At 43.2% G+C, this 20,893-nt stretch overlaps 2 protein-coding genes across 3 annotated transcripts; both read left to right on the top strand.

The window, feature by feature from the left end:
- Window positions 1-43: 43 nt before the first annotated feature.
- LOC127311754 (SAGA-associated factor 11) lies at window positions 44-3,001 on the top strand. Of its 2 annotated transcripts, none has more exons than XM_051342223.2 (4): window positions 44-199; window positions 291-626; window positions 2,594-2,657; window positions 2,758-3,001. In XM_051342223.2, exons 1-4 carry the CDS (start codon window positions 158-160, stop codon window positions 2,793-2,795), a joined length of 480 nt encoding a protein of 159 aa, XP_051198183.1. In that variant the 5' UTR covers window positions 44-157; the 3' UTR covers window positions 2,796-3,001. The 2 variants fall into 2 exon arrangements, with proteins under 2 accessions (XP_051198183.1, XP_051198177.1); XM_051342217.2 differs by having other exon boundaries at window positions 2,747-3,001.
- Window positions 3,002-7,390: 4,389 nt separating this feature from the next.
- On the top strand, window positions 7,391-10,750 carry LOC127311749 (F-box protein At4g22280). Its single transcript, XM_051342210.2, has 4 exons — window positions 7,391-7,516; window positions 8,184-8,973; window positions 9,908-10,063; window positions 10,157-10,750. Exons 2-4 carry the CDS (start codon window positions 8,218-8,220, stop codon window positions 10,457-10,459), a joined length of 1,215 nt encoding a protein of 404 aa, XP_051198170.1. The 5' UTR covers window positions 7,391-7,516; window positions 8,184-8,217; the 3' UTR covers window positions 10,460-10,750.
- The last annotated feature ends 10,143 nt before the right edge of the window (window positions 10,751-20,893 follow it).

Below are 20,893 nucleotides of genomic sequence, written 5' to 3'. Positions count from 1 at the left end.
GGATGCGCTGTGAGTAGCCCATGGACTTGCAGCAATTATACCTTTAGATGCGCCATGCATTTTACTCTTTCTCAACAGTTCTGTCTTCGAACAAAATAATCGTCACCAGTCTACAAAACCCTCAACAACAAAAAAAGAGCAGAAACCAACCGCCGCTATGTCGTGCTCCAACGACGCCCCCGTCAGCCCTCGATCCCAGGTACAGCCCCAAATTTCCCAAATCCCCTCTCGCGATTTTGACCGACGAATTCCCTCTCACTCTTCTTCCCCTGTTGCGCGCGCGCGCGCAGCTCGCTCTGAGCTGCTTCGAGGAGCTCCTCGACCTCGCGGTGGCGGACGTCGCGTCGGAGTGCCACCGCATCGCGCGCCTCGGCCTGGACCGCAGCGTCGACGCCGAGGAGGAGGAGCTCCGCGCCTGGGCCGCGCGCGCCGCCGCCGACCACCCCGGCGCCGAGGACGGAGGCGCCACCCGCGGGACCGGGGGAGGAGGGGGGAACAAGGGCGCGCCAGACGTGTTCGGGCAGACGCACCCCGCCATCGCCGCCGATGTCGTCGACTGCATGAACTGCGGCCGCCCCGTCGTCGCAGGCCGCTTCGCCCCGCACCTCGAGAAGTGCATGGGCAAGGTACAACGCGCCATCTATTTTCAGGCATCTGCTATCACAACTGCTGTCTCAAATCTCAAAATTGCCTGTTCCCCTTTACTGGATCTCAGTATCAGTGCTTCCATTTGTGTGGCATCACAAGTGGTGGTTCTTGGCTTCTTGCGTACACCTGCCTATGCCGTTTAATTGGTGTGGATAGGCTAGCGGGTATTGTTGATGTGAGTGGAGTGACACCTTCTTGAGGAAGTGTCCTCATGAAGCCTCACTAGAAGTTACCAGTTAAATAACCTACTGTACTTTTGATGCCTGTAGGTAATTAATTACTTCTATATACAGGCATCTTCATCTGCTAATTTTGTTTGGTGTACTAACTACTAGATGAATAACTCTAAAATTTGTTTGTTTTGCATCATTAAAGCAACTTCAGTGGCACATTAGTTTCACATAAGAAGAAATTAATGCTATATCTCAAACCAGGCACTTCAACTTTACATTCATTATTAACTAAATAATGTGAAGAATTTATGCACTAAAATATTTGATAGCTCTGTTAATCGTTAATAACTTGTGGTAGTCTTCAGCACACGATGATTAAAATTTACAATAATTGTCTTTTGCGGATTTCCCACTATGGAAAAACCATTAGTCCGGCTGGCTGGAATTTGGCAATGCCTTACTGTCTAGGACTCAAGGCAGAGCTGGTTCCAGAATACTCAATATGTGTGGTAGAGGTAAAATCTAAAACTGTATGATTATGTTTCTCTTACATTGGTATGTATTCAGTTGTTAAGAAGCATCTACCAATTAAGCCTTGTTTGCAAATACACGTGTGATGTCAACTCGTCCACATCTATTATTCATGTTAGCTTAGGAACTTATTAGGTTTTGCACTCGGTTCGGCTCTTTGTGATTGTTCAGAGATTTGATTCATCAGGAAGTTCATATACACAATATAATGTTCTTCACTATAGTTCTGGCATTCTGGGGCGTCATCATGTTTTGCTGATGCAAAGTTAATTATTCTGAGATCTTTCATTTTTTGGTGCAAATGTAGAATTATTGATTTTTTACATCATGATGTTGTCTGAAGCGACCTACGCATGTGCTAAATTAGTCTCATGCTTAGTGATTTGTCTCTGAAATCTGCACTCGCTGAATGTCCTGCTGGTCTTCAGGCCATCTAAATTGCCAAATGATGTCAGCTCTGTGGGAGGATGCTGAATTTATGCTTGCACTATGTGAACAAACCTTGATTTCAGTAAGAACTGGAGCTGGGGCTTTGGTTTTATGACGCCATATGAATCTAAAGAAAATGCTACTCCCTCCCTCCATAAAAGGATGTCGAAGGTTTGTCCAAATTTGGATGTATCTATACACTAAAAGATGTCTAGATCCATCCGAATTTAGACAAACTTTTGACATTCTTTTATGGACAGAGGTAGTACTAATTTAGAACAGCAGGCTAATTGAATTCGTGATGTTGGAAATGCTATGGCTGATTGGATGAAAGAGTTCATGAATCAGTGTTAACTGTAAACTGGTTGTATACTGAGGGGTCCTTTATCTGTTTCTATTCCAACTTGTCCACCGGTGCATGACAAACGTCATATGGTGATATTTGTGATGTTCTTTACACTAACTGGATGCAAGTGATATGTGTTCTTCTCCTTTTAAATTTCTTATCTACCTTTGTATTGAATATAATCTGCGTCTTGACCATATCCAGCTCTTGACATTCTATAAAAACTTGATTGAAGTGTTGATTATTTTGCGAGAGATTCCTGGATAAGTAGTATTTCTGTCACATTTGCTGGCTATCGTTATGTGTTTTGTACATGTAGTCGCTGGCTGGACTGAATATTTGTTGCATGAAGGGCAAATAATTTCCAAGATTTCCCTTCAGAGAATACAAAGTAGTAATACTCTGCAACATAGTACCACAAAAGGATGTGATTCACCTGACGCTTTCTGGTCATTTTCTCTTTCAGGGTCGCAAAGCTCGGCCAAAGACCACGAGGAGCACTACAGCCGGACGAAACAGAAGTAGTAATGGTAACAGAGCTTCTTCCTATTCCCCATACTCTTAACGTAGTAGCCACAAACAGAGCCAGCTTTCCGAAAGGTGTAACTGATGGTGGCAGTGGTGCTGCAGGGGAGGAGCACAGTAACCATACATTCCAGGAGTCCTGACAGCAGCGCTATGCTACTGCCATGTTTTCGGTGCTTGAACTCCATATGAAGGCTGGAACACACAGCCTTGTTTAATGTGGTTTGCATGGTAGTATCTGTTACATTGAGTCCCCTATATGTATATTAAGGCATAGATTGGATTTTTCGTTTTGCTGTCTAGCTTTCCTCCCAGTAATACAGTTCGATCCATCAAGTCCTTTGTTCTAGTGTGCTGCCTTGTGCCTGATGTGTGCCATGCCGCTATTTAAAAACTGGACGCCCTTTCCAGTTTACCACATTCTACATCTGCAATCGGCTAATGCGAGAGCGGCTCATGGAGGTCTCATCGGCCAACGGACTGCATCAACACGAGCAGAACTGGCTGATGTGATTCTTCCAATTGCTAAATTTAGATTGTTAGTTAAATTTAGATTGTTAGTTAACTAGGCGGAACATGATGATTTCTGCACGGGTCAGAATGTTTATGGTGCACTTAATAAAGTGTGGACGCGTATATGCATCGTTTGGTTATGTAGCCAGTAGGTGCAGATGTGTCCTTGTGTGCTCGATGAGTTGCAATTCTAATACTCACTGCCCACTAAACCTATTAATCCGAACTGACAGATGCAACTCTGTCCCGAATGCAAATGTTGAACAATTGTAACTTTATGAGAAAAAAGGCAACTTTATTAAGTTGCAGTTATCTTGCCGACAAACAGAATCCCTCCATTCGGTTTTGTAGGTCATACTTCTATTTAAAAAGTATAGGAAGTAGACTTTGGCCTTTAGTTTTTCTTGCAATGAACGAATTTTGCTTTGCCATAGCCAAAGCCAACCACGTTAGAATGACATGTGGGAGTAGCTACTGCAATAGGAAAGTATGAAGGGGAATTTGAAAAGAAGAGGTATATGATATTCCAAGTTTATAAATACGTACAGCTTGTGAAATAAACTCATGTGACCATGGCATGTCCTTGCCGCCCACAAGTCCGGCAAGGCTGTTCGTGGTCAGTTGTCCGTGAGGCGCCCGGTCCTCTCGGAGGCGGTCTTCCAGGCCCCACCACCAGCCGTTGCGGCTCCCCTCGTCGGCACCACGTGTGGCCTGCTGCCGACGGCCGCGGTGCCTCTCCTCGCTGGTGTGTGCTCCAAGCCCAAGCTGGCTGCGTCGGCGGCCACCTCGCCTCCCCAGCGCACGGGATGCGTCGACGAGCTCGTCCCCGTGACAGCCATCCCGGTGCAGATGGTGCAAGCAGCGCTCAACCACGATGCTCCGGCACTTGTGGTGCCTCCGCTTACTGTAGGCTCGTCCCGGCCCCTGCCGGTAGAAGCTCCGTCATCACTTATGTGCTTGGGCACTGTCGTTGAGCACATTCCCGAGATGCCCACCTAGGAGCCTCCGAAGGGTTGCTACCATGTGTCTGCTACTGCGGCTGCATGTGCAGGTAAGGATTCTTCTTCCAGCCGACGCGATGCAGATTTGTTGTGGGTTGCTTCCTTGAGCTCTAATGAGGAAGGCAATGAAGAACTTGCGCCGCGGACGCCATTGACCATCGCTCCTGGCACCGATTTCGATGTTGGTCTTTGCAGCAAGGTTGGCTTGCCGCCTCGTGTCGGAGGGCCGCTGGCTACCATGTCCTGCGATGTTGCTTTTGACGGTGTGGTCAGGGGTTGTGCGTTGAACACATGTGTTGCAACTGCCACTGTTGGAGATGAGGAGGGCTGGGTGCAGGTGGGTTGGGGCGGCCGCCCCCGTTCCAACATCTTTGCTTCGAGAGGAAGGTCTCGCGTGTAGTCTCGCATTCAAGCGTTGGGCTCTAGGGAGGTGTTTTAGGTGCCTTGAGCGTGACCACCAAGTCAGCACGTGTCGTGGGCTGTTTAGATGCATCCGTTATCGTCGTCTGAGGCACCGAGAGCGTTTCTGTCGTGCTCGCTTTCCTGTCGCTCCTGGTGAAGAGGTGGTCAGTTGTGTTCGTTCTCTGGTCGCTTCTGCTCCTTGCCAGCGGAGCCGCTCTCCGTCAGCTCAGCTTCGTCGTCCCTCGTTGCCTCAGAGTTGGGCTGAGGTCGTGGGCCTCTCGGTTGCGGCGGTGCTGCCAAGACCCTCTCCTACGAGTTGCGAGCAAATCAAGGTCAACGCCACTATGGACTCTCTCTTTCAGTCCCAGGTTGCCTTGATGCGCATGGAGCTCCTTCAGTTGGTTGACGGTCGTGTCAAGGAGGCGGCTCGCCCTCTTCGTGAAGAGGTGACTGCTCTTAAGCTGTTGTTGGCGCGTGTTAGTGGTTCTTCGGAGCCGGATGAGCTTGACTCCTCTAAGCAGAAGTCGTATGTGGTTAAGAAAGAGCACCTCTATGGTTGTTTCTCTCCTCATGGTCCATCTTCGCTGCCTAATGAGTCGGCCGCCCCTGAGCATGAGGGCATGGACTTGGTCGCGACTCAAGCGCTTGACCTTGGGAAGTGCGCTAATGTCGACACGATAGTCTCTGTCTCGCCTGAGTCCGACAGGCAACCGGTTGCTAAGTCAGGAGTGTTGACACATGTGCCCATATGTTCCTCTCCCGTTGTGTCTGCTGACTTTGAGAGCGAGGACATAGGCGAGTTCTTGGCTCCAGTGTTGCAGATCACGCCAGAGCTACACGAGTTGTGTGGGTGGTGCTTCCGTCGGTGTTGTGCTCTTTTGGGACTTTGGAGGTTGCCATGACATCCTCACCACCGCAGTTGGAGCCTTACCAGTCCCTCGCCTCTTTGGACTGTGGAGCAATGTTGGATCCTAGCCGAGAGGCTCTTTTTGGAAAGGAGCTTTGTGCATTGCTTGCTAGTTTGGAGGCGGTTAGCCCTGGTTATGGCAAGGAAATTGCCTGTATCTTAGCGGATAAGGCCTCGGAGGATAATATCAAGAAGGTGGACAGGGCCGGTCCTAAGGTTTCGAGGGCCCGGGGCGAAGTAAGAACCAGGGGCCCATAATATAAACATTGATAAAATAATTAGCATTTGTATACATGTAATGTTCATAAACAACAATTATCATACCATTTATACATATTTCTAGCTAGTTGGAAAGTCAGTGATAATCTTTCATTGATATCGATCTTACGGTTACCATGTTGACCCTATCGGAATCACAAGTCACAGTGGCTGGCGGGTGTAGTGCAGTCCATTTCGGCATGGAGCACAAGTTCAACGACAGTTCATCTTCAGCCCTTGTCCTAGGAACAATTAAAGGTGGACACACATGACGAATAACATACCGAGAATTAGATTCCTACACTGCCATGGCCATGACATTCTTATTTTTCCTCCGCGATGCCATATGAATTGGCATTTTGAATATTTGGGCTTAGGTCTTGGGGTACACTTTGTTGTCAATGTTTTACAGCTGGCTACGGCCTCTGCTCGAATACCTATTAATAGTTAGTTGTCTAGTTTGTCCCGACCCTATCAGATTAGGCACATTATACCGTGGGTAGGTTTATTGAACAAGATTCACCGTTGTGAAGGCTGAAACAATTAACGAACAATGGAACAACCACCAAAAGAAACATGTCATACTACCTCTGTTCCAAATTAATTTACTTAACTTATTGTATATACGTATGTGTCTAAATATATTTTCATATCTTGATACGTATATATGTAAACAAAACTGAATTAATCAATTTAGAACAGAGGGGAGGGACTACTCTAGCTTGGGCGTCGTCCCACTTTTATATCTTTTCCTGAGGTAAAATATGGCCCAAGACCAACCAAAGAGAAAATAGCCCACATGTTGACTAAATAGAAAAAAGGCCCATAGCTCTGTCCGTTAGGATGCAGAAGAGATAACGCATTAACAAAAAACGCTTCGTGCTTCTCTGCATCGTCAATCACACTAGAAAGAAAAGCTCTGATCTATTCTCATGGAGTCATCGAACTGTATACGCTATGGCTGCTGGGGGCCCCTAGGTTCCGGGGGCCCGGGGCGGCCGCCCCGCTGGCCCTGCCCCAGGGCCGGGCCTGAAGGTGGAGAAGTCTCTTAGTAAGGTTTCTATGAGAAGGATAAGAAGGAGCTCTAACAAGAGAAGTTTTAGAAGCTGATTAATTGTTGGACACTTTTTGGGTTGTCATGTTTTTTTAGCGGGTCTTCTTTGCAACATTATGCTCTTGGGTTGTCGGTTTTAGTTGGTTTAGAGGTTGCTTCTTTTGGTGTTGTTCTCTCGTAGGTGTGCTCTTGGCCCTGTTATTGTAAGTTTTCGCTTGATTTTCTCCTAAAAACTAAGCACTTTCTTCTTAATTAATAGAATAGGTGAGGCAAAGATTTTAACTCCGTTTCAAAAGAAAAGAAAAAGCTCATAAAACAACAGTTCTGTTCCGGCGGCTCTAGTCAGCGGTGTATAGTTGAAATCTGTTCTTTTTGTTTATCGAGTTGCCGACTCAATTTGGATTCGAAATTATCCTTATAAATTCCCTACAATAAATCGAAGTTGTCTGTTTATTGTGAAACCTTTGATTTTGACGACTATTTGGTCGTCCTTTTGGGCGTTTATAGCACAGGCGGATGTTTTCCCGCCTAATCTGACATTTTGGCGCCAATATTTTGCTCACGCACGTCAATCATGGGAGAGAAAGACCCCCTTTCCCCCAATCGCCAATTCGCCATAGCCAACGCCGCACAACCTCTATCCTATATTCCTATCTCTACCCTAAAAATCAGAATCCGCCGCCACCGCCATTCTCCTCGCTCCCTTCCTCACAGCAGGTGCCACGCGAGGTAATTGTCCTGCAGTTTTTCTATTCATAGCTGGGTAGGAATCTAGAATCTTGTTCTCGCTCACAAGGTAGATCTTCCCAGTTGTATTCTGCGAGTCTGTCTGGTCTAGCTTCTTGTGCACACCAATGACACTTTCTTTGTTAGCTAAGCTATTACTTCTGCTTAATCAACCACGAATTAGGCCATTACAAAGACGAGTTAGTGGCTCCTTTAACCAAACATTAGTGATACCCACGATTTTCTTCGAAAAAGATCTTAAATAATCTCATTATTGTTATTATTATTGAATTGACACACTAGCTACCTAAACAAGTCTGAAATGATGGAAATAGCTAGTCAATATATTTTAACTAATAAATCACAGAAGTTAAACTATAAGCAATGTCTTTCCATGGTTTGTAATCCTGGATCTGTGTTGATTAGCTGCAAAAAATTGCTCGTCAAGATTTCTTGTATTCTGTTAGGTTGTTGGATAATGAAGTACTCTTGTGCTGTTCGAAAAAATGTCCTGCTTCATGATCCACGCTTTAGAGATCATTAAAATCATGAAAACAAGTAAAACCTTTATACTGAAGCAACATGCATAATCTTGATATCAGTTCTTGGGGCCTCTGGCTTTTGTCTTGTATTAAATGTGTAAAGTGTTGAATGTGTCTACGCATCACAGGTGTTTGAGGTAAGCAATCTGAGGTGGGGTTGCTATGAATCCAGCTGATGAGGATGCCATGGAGTTTATACGCCTTGATTCTAAAGATTTTGAGGGCTTGACGGCCAAAAAGTTTGCTCGTATGGTTAACGACCGTTTGCTCGTCCGTTCCAATGTAGATTTGCACACATTCCAACTACATTGGGATGAGTTTCCTGGCATACACGTCAGAGGCATGCGGAGATGGATGAAGTATGCAGTGAACCACAATGTTAAAGTGCTTGATGTGATACTTGATGATTATGATAAGACTCATTTACCTCCTTGCATCTTCACCTGCCACTCACTTCAGGAGCTGAATTTACAGTGGGGAGCTCCTGGCAATGATCTCGAACATATTGGACGTGTAATACCAGATGAAATCTACCTCCCGTCTCTCAAAAAGTTGACTCTGCGTGATGTGGAATTTGAGCAGTCATCTTTGAACAAGTTCATTGCTCACAGCCCTTACCTTGAAGACATACATTTGATAGATTCATTATGCTATCTTAACCTCATAGACTCCAAGGTGTTAAAAAGGCTGACCATTGATGGCTCCATTGATATCCCACCATGTTTTACAATATCTGCCCCACATCTGATTAGCTTTGAGTGCATGGGTTATGAACTTAAAAATATTTCTTGGAGAGACCAGCCCACTCTAGAGAGTGCACAGATAGATGCTCGTGGGACTACGTTTGATGGTGGATGTAAGTTTACAGAAATTCTTGTGCATGCCAAGAAGCTTGCCTTATTTGGTTTAGACATAAAGGTATGTTTCCATAGAAATAAGCCAGTTGTTCTATATGTTACTGTTCTAGTTTGTTTTGCTCAAACATCAACCCTGTTAATTCTTAATGAAAACTGGATGGATAGAACTACCATATTTTGTTTGGAAAATAGTTCTGAACAAAAGGATATTTGTAAATGGATGGCAAGCAAGCTTCAGCATCATATGGACTGCTAATTTCCTTACTTGATGCAATTGATATTTTCGAAATACAAAAATATATTTGACCAAGTCTTCGAGGTGATTTGAGACCAGTAGCTGTTAGTTTTTCTTCTTAAAGGTTGTCCGTGTGTTACTGAGTGTTGCTTTCCTTTACTTTGTTAAAGTGCAGTCATGTGTCTGAGTCAGAAGTTGTTAGTTTTACTTCTGGAGGTTCTTTGCAAGTTATGCTTGTTGGTGTTCAATGCTAGTGTATTATGATTAGTATGACAGCCTACTATCCATGGGATCAGGATACTACTCCTTATTACTTATAGTACTGCAGATATTGTATGTTGTTCTGAACTTCAGTAAGTAATTGTTGAAGTTGCATAATATGCATGTTTCATGATTTAACTTGTCATATCCATCAGAATAGAGTAGTACACTCAAAAAGGCATTTGGAGTAAATCTGGCTGTCAAAAGGTCTTCTGCTTGATATGGAGATGTGAAACACTTGCTGACTTGCTGTGTGTATGCTTATGGAAAAAAGATATGCATGCTAAGTTCAAGGTGCAGCTATTCTACCAGCATATGGCTCGTTGCTACTTATTAAAAACATGATGGGTATTTTTTTTTCCTGTAGATGGTTCACGTAGCGATTTTGTTCATGTTTAGAAAAACAATCTCAATGGCATACACTATTACCATGCTTGGAAATGCCAAAATATCTTTGTCCTACCGATTAGTTTATAATCGCTAACCCTCTCAATGCAAGGTTATGTTGGAAAAGGAGCTGCCAACATGTTCAGTGTTTCAGAGCCTTGTAACTCTGGAGATTGGCAAATGGTATTTGACTGAGGACTTGTTCGTTGTGCTCCGCTTCCTCCAGCTTTCACCAAGACTAGAAAAGCTCAAGTTGATTCATAAATCGGTATGTCATAAGATGCATGTAGAATTATTGCATTAGCTTAATAAGAGTCACTAAAAGTCACCTTTTTTATATTTATTCCTTGTTTGTCTCTAGGTTCACAAGGCTGGAGAAGGAGCAGAAACAAAGAATCGGCCAGTTGATGGAATGACCTTTCAATGTCCACTCCTTGAAAGTGTCACGATACAATGCTCCGAGGGCGATGAAGGGATCGACAAGCTAGGGAACGTTCTGGTGGCAAACGGGGTCAGCCTGGACAAAATCAGTGTTACCATTCTAGTGACTAACAAGTACAGGAAGGATGAGATACACGTTACTCTCTATGAATATATCAAGAAGAGGGCCCTACAGGAGAAGATAAGTGCTACTGAAGGACAGGTGAAGAAGGCAAGACGCTGAGCATAGTCGAGAAGATGGCAAATGAAAGTCTGGAGTGGGATAATGATTCTGAGAGTGATGTATATGACAGTCCTGACGACTTTTAAGGAGGATTGCATTCACAGATCACAACCATCAACTATGATGATTGTGAGAGCTCTGAAGGGTGCATTACTGTTCTGTGTTGAACTCCATCTTTTTTTTTTTTGAACAAGTTGAACTCCATCTTTAGTGTTTCCTTTTGTTCTGAGACTCATGACTTCTGGATGGGAGAAACAGGTTGCACGTATATATGCTTCAATGATTCAATCCTTTGCAGTTCTACTAGTCTAGCTTATCTCTAAATATAGTTTGAATTGTTTCACATCTTGTCCACAGTTAGTATAATGTGCCAACACCCAGTCATCCCGAGCGATAATTACATTCTGTTTGGCAGTCGGTTGCTGTATTAGTGGTCTGACAGTGAGCATCTCTGGGATAAGTTTCTGCATTGTGTCTTTGTGTGGCTTGGGCTCCACTTAGTTTTAGTGCACCACATGGTTTAAGCCTTTAAGGGACTGCATCTTAGAACTGAAGAGTCTGTGTTGGCTGGGTTTAATGCAATGACGCGGAAACAGTTCCAGACCACCAAGTGCTTCCTGCGGTGTCGTCTGAGGGGTCTTCTCCGACCTCTTCCCCTCCGTCCGCAAGTTCTTCGCAACGCTCAGCGTCGTCATCGCCGAAAGTCTGTCTTCAGCCGCAACTTGTGTGTCCCCCGCTAGTCCTCCAACCGGAGGTTAGACGGAGCGAGAGACATGCGGTGGCGGAGGATGGTGCAGGAGATACCGACGAGGATATGATGCAGAAGGCCATGCGTCGCAAAGCGGCGAAGAATCTTGACACCGCTGGTACGAAACAGTCTTCAACCTCTTTTACTGCTTTTTCAGATTCTCATATTTCTTCAAATTTAGGTAGGGTAGATGTTTCTATGGGTCGACAGTCCGATGAGATACCGGTATCCGTCAACGTGTTGAGGCATATTGAGCGTGATCGTTTAACGGTCATGTCCAAAGCTTCCACCGGGCTTGAATCTTCCTTTCTAGAAGAGGATGAAACGGATGACATCTTAGATGGCTAGCTTGTATCCACTCTAGTAGGGAATATTTCGGAGGTTGATTTAGAACAGTCGGACCTAAGTTCATTATATGAGCTAAAAGCGTCTAGACGAAGTTCAAAATCTTCAACTGGAAAAGTATCTCGCAGGTGTTATCACCAGATTTTAACCAAGTCAGAGGTGGACCGTGATTGAGATGGGCTTAGAGAATATGCGTGGAAAATATTCATGAATCGGCCCTGTATAAGAGTTTGGGCTAGATTGCCCGTGTATCTGTAAATTATAGTAGGTTACGTGTCGGTTAGAATTAAGAGATAGAGTTTAGCTCGTACACGGTTGGGATTATTCCCAAGTTAGAAAGTCTACGGACTATAAATATGTATCTAGGGTTATTGAGGAAGAATGACGATCACGTTCGCAACAAACCAATCTAGGCGCATCGCCACCCCTTGTTTCGAGGGTTTCTTCCGGGTAAGCGCCATGCTGCCTAGATCGCATCTTGCGATCTAGGCAGTATCAAGTTTATTCGTTGTTCATGCGTTGCTCGTACTGAAGCCTTGTTGATGGCGAGCAACGTCGTTATCATAGATATGTTAGGATTAGCATCGGTATTATCTTGATGTATTCGCTTAGTTATGCTATCCCTAGATATCTAGCTGCCTTTACATCTATTTTAGGTGCTAGGGCAGCACCTCGCTTAGTCTTTATTTAGTAGATTCGATCCGTTATGATCGTTCCTTGTTTTTCAAGGATTAGTTTGATATCTGCATAGTTAGGCCTTGCAAACGGGTTGAATGATCCAGTAGTGCGTAAGGTATAGTTTGCTGATCCTAGAGGGGATGTTCCGGGAATCAACTCTACGTTGGTTTTTAGGCCTTGTCTAGGGCTGGTTTTCTATTATCTTTCGTATCTGCCAGGCTCAACTACGTGTAGGATGTTCCGGTTATGCGGTGAAAACCCTAGATCGTCGTAGATCGTTTTAACTTAGTATTGATTAAGCAGGACCACCATGTTATCGTAGATCCTATACGAATCATGGGTGGATCGGCTCCTTGAGCCGATTCACAGGATAACCTGAGCGCCGATCGAGGCTCGTATTTAATGTTTACATGTATGCCATGCAGGAAACTAGTCGAAGCAATCCATCACCTTCCTGACCAGGTATAGGTCAGGTGGCACGCCCTTGCACCAGCTTGGACGTGTGTCGGAGCATTGCGGGCCGTCGCCCGAGGGACTAGGGCCCACCAGCAGTCCTGGGAGCCTCACGGCTCTACGTGTTGCCCGTCGCTGCTCGCCGGTGGGTTTTGGCAGGCAACACATTCTGGCACGCTGATACGCGTACAGCACGCGACCGTTGGGAACCCCAAGAGGAAGGTGTGATGCGTACAGCGGCAAGTTTTCCCTCAGTATGAAACCAAGGTTTATCGAACCAGTAGGAGCCAAGAAGCACGTTGAAGGTTGATGCCAGCGAGATGTAGTGCGGCGCAACACCAGGGATTCCGGTGCCAACGTGGAACCTGCACAACACAACCAAAGTACTTTGCCCCAACGAAACAGTGAGGTTGTCAATCTCACCGGCTTGCTGTAACAAAGGATTAGATGTATAGTGTGGATGATGATTGTTTGCAGAAAACAGTAGAACAAGTATTGCAGTAGATTGTATTCGATTAAAAGAATGGACCGGGGTCCACAGTTCACTAGAGGTGTCTCTCCCATAAGATAAATAGCATGTTGGGTGAACAAGTTACAGTTGGGCAATTGACAAATAGAGAGGGCATGACCATGCACATACATGATATGATGAGTATTGTGAGATTTAATTGGGCATTACGACAAAGTACATAGACCGCTATCCAGCATGCATCTATGCCTAAAAAGTCCACCTTCAGGTTATCATCCGAACCCCTTCCAGTATTAAGTTGCAAACAACAGACAATTGCATTAAGTATGGTGCGTAATGTAATCAATAACTACATCCTCGGACATAGCATCAATGTTTTATCCCTAGTGGCAACAGCACATCCATAACCTTAGAACTTTCTCACATCGTCCTGCATTTAATGGAGGCATGAACCCACTATCGAGCATAAATACGCCCTCTTGGAGTTACTAGCAAAAACTTGGCCAGAGCCTCTACTAACAACGGAGAGCATGCAAGATCATAAACAAGATTGATAATCAACATAACATAGTATTCTCTATCCATCGGATCCCAACAAACACAACATATAGCATTACAGATAGATGATCTTGATCATGTTAGGCAGCTCACAAGACCCGACAATGAAGCACATAAGGAGAAGACGACCATCTAGCTACTGCTATGGACCCATAGTCCAGGGGCGAACTACTCACTCATCACTCCGGAGGCGACCATGGCGGTGTAGAGTCCTCCGGGAGATGAATCCCCTCTCCGGCAGGGTGCCGGAGGCGATCTCCTGAATCCCACGAGATGGGATTGGCGGCGGCGGCGTCTCTGGAAGGTTTTCCGTATCGTGGCTCTCGGTACTGGGGGTTTCGCGACGAAGGCTATTTGTAGGCGGAAGGGCAGAGTCGGGAGAGTCACGAGGGGCCCACACGCTAGGGTCGCGCGGCCAGCACCTGGGCCGCGCCGCCCTAGTGTGGCGCCGCCTCGTGGCCCCACTTCGTCTTCTCTTCCGTCTTCTGGAAGCTTCGTGTGAAAATAGGCCCCTGGGCGTTGATTTCGTCCAATTCCGAGAATATTTCCTTACTAGGATTTCTGAAACCAAAAACAGCAGAAAACAGAAACTGGCTCTTCGGCATCTCGTTAATAGGTTAGTGCCGGAAAATGCATAAATATGACATAAAGTATGCATAAAACATGTAGATATCATCAATAATGTGGCATGGAACATAAGAAATTATCGATACGTCGGAGACGTATCAGCATCCCCAAGCTTAGTTCCTGCTCGTCCCGAACAGGTAAACGATAACAAAGATAATTTCTGGAGTGACATGCCATCATAACCTTGATCATACTATTGTAAGCATATGTAATGAATGCAGCGATCAAAACAATGTAAATGACATGAGTAAACAAATGAATCATATAGCAAAGACTTTTCATGAATAATACTTCAAGACAAGCATCAATAAGTCTTGCATAAGAGTTAACTCATAAAACAATAATTCAAAGTAAAGGCATTGAAGCAACACAAAGGAAGATTAAGTTTCAGCGGTTGCTTTCAACTTATAACATGTATATCTCATGGATATTTGTCAATGTAAAGTAATATAATAAGTGCAATATGCAAGTATGTACGAATCAATGCACAGTTCACACAAGTGTTTGCTTCTTGAGGTGGAGAGAGATAGGTGAACTGACTCAACATAAAAGTAAAAGAAAGGCCCTTCGCAGAGGGAAGCATTGATTGCTATATTTGTGCTAGAGCTTTGGTTTTGAAAATAAGAAACAATTTTGTCAACGGTAGTAATAAAGCATATGTGTTATATAAATTATATCTTACAAGTTGCAAGCCTCATGCATAGTATACTAATAGTGCTCGCACCTTGTCCTAATTATCTTGGATTACCGGGATTATCATCGCAATGCACATGTTTTAACCAAGTGTCACAAAGGGGTACATCTATGCCGCCTGTATAAAGGTCTAAGGAGAAAGCTCGCATTGGATTTCTCGCTTTTGATTATTCTCAACTTAGACATCCATACCGGGACAACATAGACAACAGATAATGGACTCCTCTTATATGCATAAGCATGTAGCAACAATTAATTTTCTCATATGAGATTGAGGATATTTGTCCAAAACTGAAACTTCCACCATGATTCATGGCTTTAGTTAGCGGCCCAATGTTCTTCTCTAACAATATGCATGCTCTAACTATTAAATAAGTGGTAAATCTCCCTTACTTCAACAAGACGGACATGCATAGCAACTCACATGATATTCAACAAAGAGTAGTTGATGGCGTCCCCAGGAACATGGTTATCGCACAACAAGCAACTTAATAAGAGATAAAGTGCATAAGTACATATTCAATACCACAATAGTTTTAAGCTATTTGTCCCATGAGCTATATATTGTAAAGGTAGAGGAATAGAAATTTAAAGGTAGCACTCAAGCAATTTACTTTGGAATGGCGGAGAAATACCATGTAGTAGGTAGGTATGGTGGACACAAATGGCATAGTGGTTGGCTCAAGGATTCGGATGCATGAGAAGTATTCCCTCTCGATACAAGGCTTAGGCTAGCAAGGTTATTTGAAACAAACACAAGGATGAAGCGGTGCAGCAAAACTCACATAAAAGACATATTGTAAACATTATAAGACTCTTCACCGTCTTCCTTGTTGTTCAAACTCAATACTAGAAATTATCTAGACCTTAGAGAGACCAATTATGCAAACCAAATTTTAGCAAGCTCTATGTATTTCTTCATTAATAGGTGCAAAGTATATGATGCAAGAGCTTAAACATGAGCACAACAATTGCCAAGTATCACATTATCCAAGACATTATAGCAATTACTACATGTATCATTTTCCAATTCCAACCATATAACAATTTAACGAAGAAGAAACTTCGCCATGAATACTATGAGTAAAGCCTAAGGACATACTTGTCCATATGCAACAGCGGAGCGTGTCTCTCTCCCACACAAAGAATGCTAGGATCCATTTTATTCAAACAAAACAAAAACAAAAACAAACCCACGCTCCAAGCAAAGCACATAAGATGTGATGGAATAAAAATATAGTTTCAGGGGAGGAACCTGATAATGTTGTCGATGAAGAAGGGGATGCCTTGGGCATCCCCAAGCTTAGACGCTTGAGTCTTCTTGATATATGCAGGGGTGAACCACCGGGGCATCTCCAAGCTTAGAGCTTTCAATCTCCTTGATCATATTGTATCATCTCCCTCTCTTGATCCTTGAAAACTTCCTCCACACCAAACTTAAAACAACTCATTAGAAGATTAGTGCACAATCAAAATTTACATGTTCAGAGGTGACATGATCATTCTTAACACTTCTGGACATTGCACAAAGCTACTGAAAGTCAATGGAATCGAAAAATCCATCAAGCATAGCAAAACAGGCAATGCGAAATAAAAGGCAGAATCTGTCAAAACAGAATAGTTCGTAAAGACGAATTTTATTGAGGCACCAGACTTGCTCAAATGAAAATGCTCAAATTGAATGAAAGTTGCGTACATATCTGAGGATCACTCACGTAAATTGGCATAATTTTCTGAGTTACCTACAGAGAATTAGTCCCAGATTCGTGACAGCAAAGAAATCTGTTTCTGCGCAGTAATCCAAATCTAGTATGAACCTTACTATCAACGACTTTACTTGGCACAACAATGCACAAAACTAAGATAAGGCGAGGTTGCTACAGTAGTAAACAACTTCCAAGACTCAAATATAAAATAAAGGTACTGTAGTAAAAACATGGGTTGTCTCCCATAAGCGCTTTTCTTTAACGTCTTTCAGCTAGGCGCAGAAAGTGTGTATCAAGTATTATCAAGAGACGAAGTGTCAACATCATAATTTGTTCTAATAATAGAATCAAAAGGTAACTTCATTCTCTTTCTAGGAAGTGTTCCATACCTTTCTTGAGAGAAAATTGATATTTAATATTACCTTCCTTCATATCAATGATAGCACCAACAGTTCGAAGAAAAGGTCTTCCCAATATAATGGGACAAGATTCATTGCATTCAATATCCAAGACAACAAAATCAACGGGAACAAGGTTATTGTTAACGGTAATGCGAACATTATCAAATCTCCCCAAAGGTTTCTTTGTAGAATGATCAGCAAGATTAACATCCAAATAACAATTTTCAATGGTGGCAAGTCAAGCATATTATAGATTTTCTTAGGCATAACAGAAATACTTGCACCAAGATCACATAAAGCATTACAATCAAAGTCATTGACCTTCATCTTAATGATGGGCTCCCAACCATCCTCGAGCTTCCTAGGAATAGAAGCTTCACGTTCTAGTTTCTCTTCTCTAGCTTTTATGAGAGCATTTGTAATATGTTTCGTGAAAGCCAAGTTTATAGCACTAGCATTAGGACTTTTAGCAAGTTTTTGTAAGAACTTTATAACTTAAGAGATGTGGCAATCATCAAAATCTAAACCATTATAATCTAAAGAAATGGGATCATCATCCCCAATGTTAGAAAAAATTTCAGCAATTTTATCACAGGCAGTTTCAGGCAGTTTTTCGCGCTTTGCATTAGAAGTGGAAACATTGCTAACACCAATTCTTTTACCATTATTAGTAGGAGGTGCAGAAACATGTGGAGCATTAGCATTGCTAGTGGTGGTAATAGTCCAAACTTTAGCTATATTATCTTCTTTTTCATTTTCTTCTCTTTCCCACCTAGCACGCAATTCGGCCATCAATCTTATATTCTCATTAATTCTAACTTGGATGGCATTTGCTGTAGTAACAATTTTATTATTATGATTTTCATTAGGCATAACTTTTGATTTTAAAAGATCAACATCAGCAGCAAGACTATCGACTTTAGAAGCAAGTATATCAATTTTCCCAAGCTTTTCTTCAACAGATTTGTTGAAAGCAGTTTGTGTACTAATAAATTCTTTAAGCATAGCTTCAAGTCCAGGGGGTGTGTTCCTATTATTGTTGTAAGAATTCCCATAAGAATTACCATAGCCGTTGCCATTATTATAAGGATATGGCCTATAGTTGTTACTAGAATTGTTCCGGTAAGCATTGTTGTTGAAATTATTATTTTTAATGTAGTTTACATCAACATGTTCTTCTTGAGCAACCAATGAAGCTAACGGAACATTATTAGGATCAATATTTGTCCTATCATTCACAAGCATAGACATAATAGCATCAATTTTATCACTCAAGGAAGAGGTTTCTTCGACAGAATTTACCTTCTTACCTTGTGGAGCTCTTTCCGTGTGCCATTCAGAGTAATTAATCATCATATTATCAAGAAGCTTTGTTGCTTCACCAAGAGTGATGGAGATAAAGGTACCTCCAGCAGCTGAATCCAATAGGTTCCGCGAAGAAAAATTCAGTCCTGCATAAAAGGTTTGGATGATCATCCAAGTAGTCAGTCCATGGGTTGGGCAATTTTTAACCAAAGATTTCATTCTTTCCCAAGCTTGTGCAACATGCTCATTATCCAATTGTTTAAAATTCATTATGCTACTCCTCAAAGATATAATTTTAGCACGGGGATAATATCTACCAATAAAAGCATCCTTGCATTTAGTCCATGAATCAATACTATTCTTAGGCAGAGATAGCAACCAATCTTTAGCTCTTCCTCTTAATGAGAAAGGGAACAATTTTAATTTTATAATGTCACCATCTACATCTTTATACTTTTGCATTTCACACAATTCAACAAAATTATTGAGATGGGCAGCAGCATCATCAGAACTAACACCATAAAATTGCTCTCGCATAACAAGATTCAGTAAAGCAGGTTTAATTTCAAAGAATTCTGCTGTAGTAGCAGGTGGAGCAATAGGTGTGCATAAGAAATCATTATTATTTGTGGTTGTGAAGTCACACAACTTAGTATTTTCAGGAGTACCCATTTTAGCAACAGTAAATAAAGCAAACTAGATAAAGTAAATGCAAGTAACTATTTTTTTTGTGTTTTTGATATAGCAAACAAGATAGCAAATAAAGTAAAACTAGCAACTAATTTTTTTGTATTTTGATTTAGTGCAGCAAACAAAGTAGTAAATAAAGTAATGCAAGACAAAAACAAAGTAAAGAGATTGCGATGTGGAGACTCCCCTTGCAGCGTGTCTTGATCTCCCCGGCAACGGCGCCAGAAAACAGTCTTGATACGCGTACAGCACGCGACCGTTGGGAACCCCAAGAGGAAGGTGTGATGCGTACAGCGGCAAGTTTTCCCTCAGTATGAAACCAAGGTTTATCGAACCAGTAGGAGCCAAGAAGCACGCTGAAGGTTGATGGCAGCGAGATGTAGTGCGGCGCAACACCAGGGATTCCGGTGCCAACGTGGAACCTGCACAACACAACCAAAGTACTTTGCCCCAACGAAACAGTGAGGTTGTCAATCTCACCGGCTTGCTGTAACAAATGATTAGATGTATAGTGTGGATGATGATTGTTTGCAGAAAACAGTAGAACAAGTATTGCAGTAGATTGTATTCGATTAAAAGAATGGACCGAGGTCCACAGTTCACTAGAGGTGTCTCTCCCATAAGATAAATAGCATGTTGGGTGAACAAATTACAGTTGGGCAATTGACAAATAGAGAGGGCATGACCATGCACATACATGGTATGATGAGTATTGTGAGATTTAATTGGGCATTACGACAAAGTACATAGACCGCTATCCAGCATGCATCTATGCCTAAAAAGTCCACCTTCAGGTTATCATCCGAACCCCTTCCAGTATTAAGTTGCAAACAACAGACAATTGCATTAAGTATGGTGCGTAATGTAATCAATAACTACATCCTCGGACATAGCATCAATGTTTTATCCCTAGTGGCAACAGCACATCCATAACCTTAGAACTTTCTGTCACTGTCCCAGATTTAATGGAGGCATGAACTCACTATCGAGCATAAATACTCCCTCTTGGAGTTACTAGCAAAAACTTGGCCAAAGCCTCTACTAACAATGGAGAGCATGCAAGATCATAAACAACACATAGGTATAAGATTGATAATCAACATAACATAGTATTCTCTATCCATCGGATCCCAACAAACACAACATATAGCATTACAGATAGATGATCTTGATCATGTTAGGCAGCTCACAAGACCCGACAATGAAGCACATAAGGAGAAGACAACCATCTAGCTACTGCTATGGACCCATAGTCCAGGGGTGAACTACTCACTCATCACTCCGGAGGCGACCATGGCGGTGTAGAGTCCTCCGGGAGATGAATCCCCTCTCCGGCAGGGTGCCGGAGGCGATCTCCTGAATCCCCCGAGATGGGATTGGCGGCGGTGGCGTCTCTGGAAGGTTTTCCGTATCGTGGCTCTCGGTACTGGGGGTTTCGCGACGAAGGCTATTTGTAGGCGGAAGGGCAGAGTCGGGAGAGTCACGAGGGGCCCACACGCTAGGGTCGCGCGGCCAGCACCTGGGCCGCGCCGCCCTAGTGTGGCGCCGCCTCGTGGCCCCACTTCGTCTTCTCTTCGGTCTTCTGGAAGCTTCGTGTGAAAATAGGCCCCTGGGCGTTGATTTCGTCCAATTCCGAGAATATTTCCTTACTAGGATTTCTGAAACCAAAAACAGCAGAAAATAGCAACTGGCTTTTCGGCATCTCGTTAATAGGTTAGTGCCGGAAAATGCATAAATATGACATAAAGTATGCATAAAACA

This window comes from Lolium perenne, chromosome 1 (assembly GCF_019359855.2).
Source record: "Lolium perenne isolate Kyuss_39 chromosome 1, Kyuss_2.0, whole genome shotgun sequence".
Taxonomy (NCBI): domain Eukaryota; kingdom Viridiplantae; phylum Streptophyta; class Magnoliopsida; order Poales; family Poaceae; genus Lolium; species Lolium perenne.
Note: the sequence above shows the minus strand (reverse complement) of the source record. Positions and strands in the feature narration are given on the sequence as shown.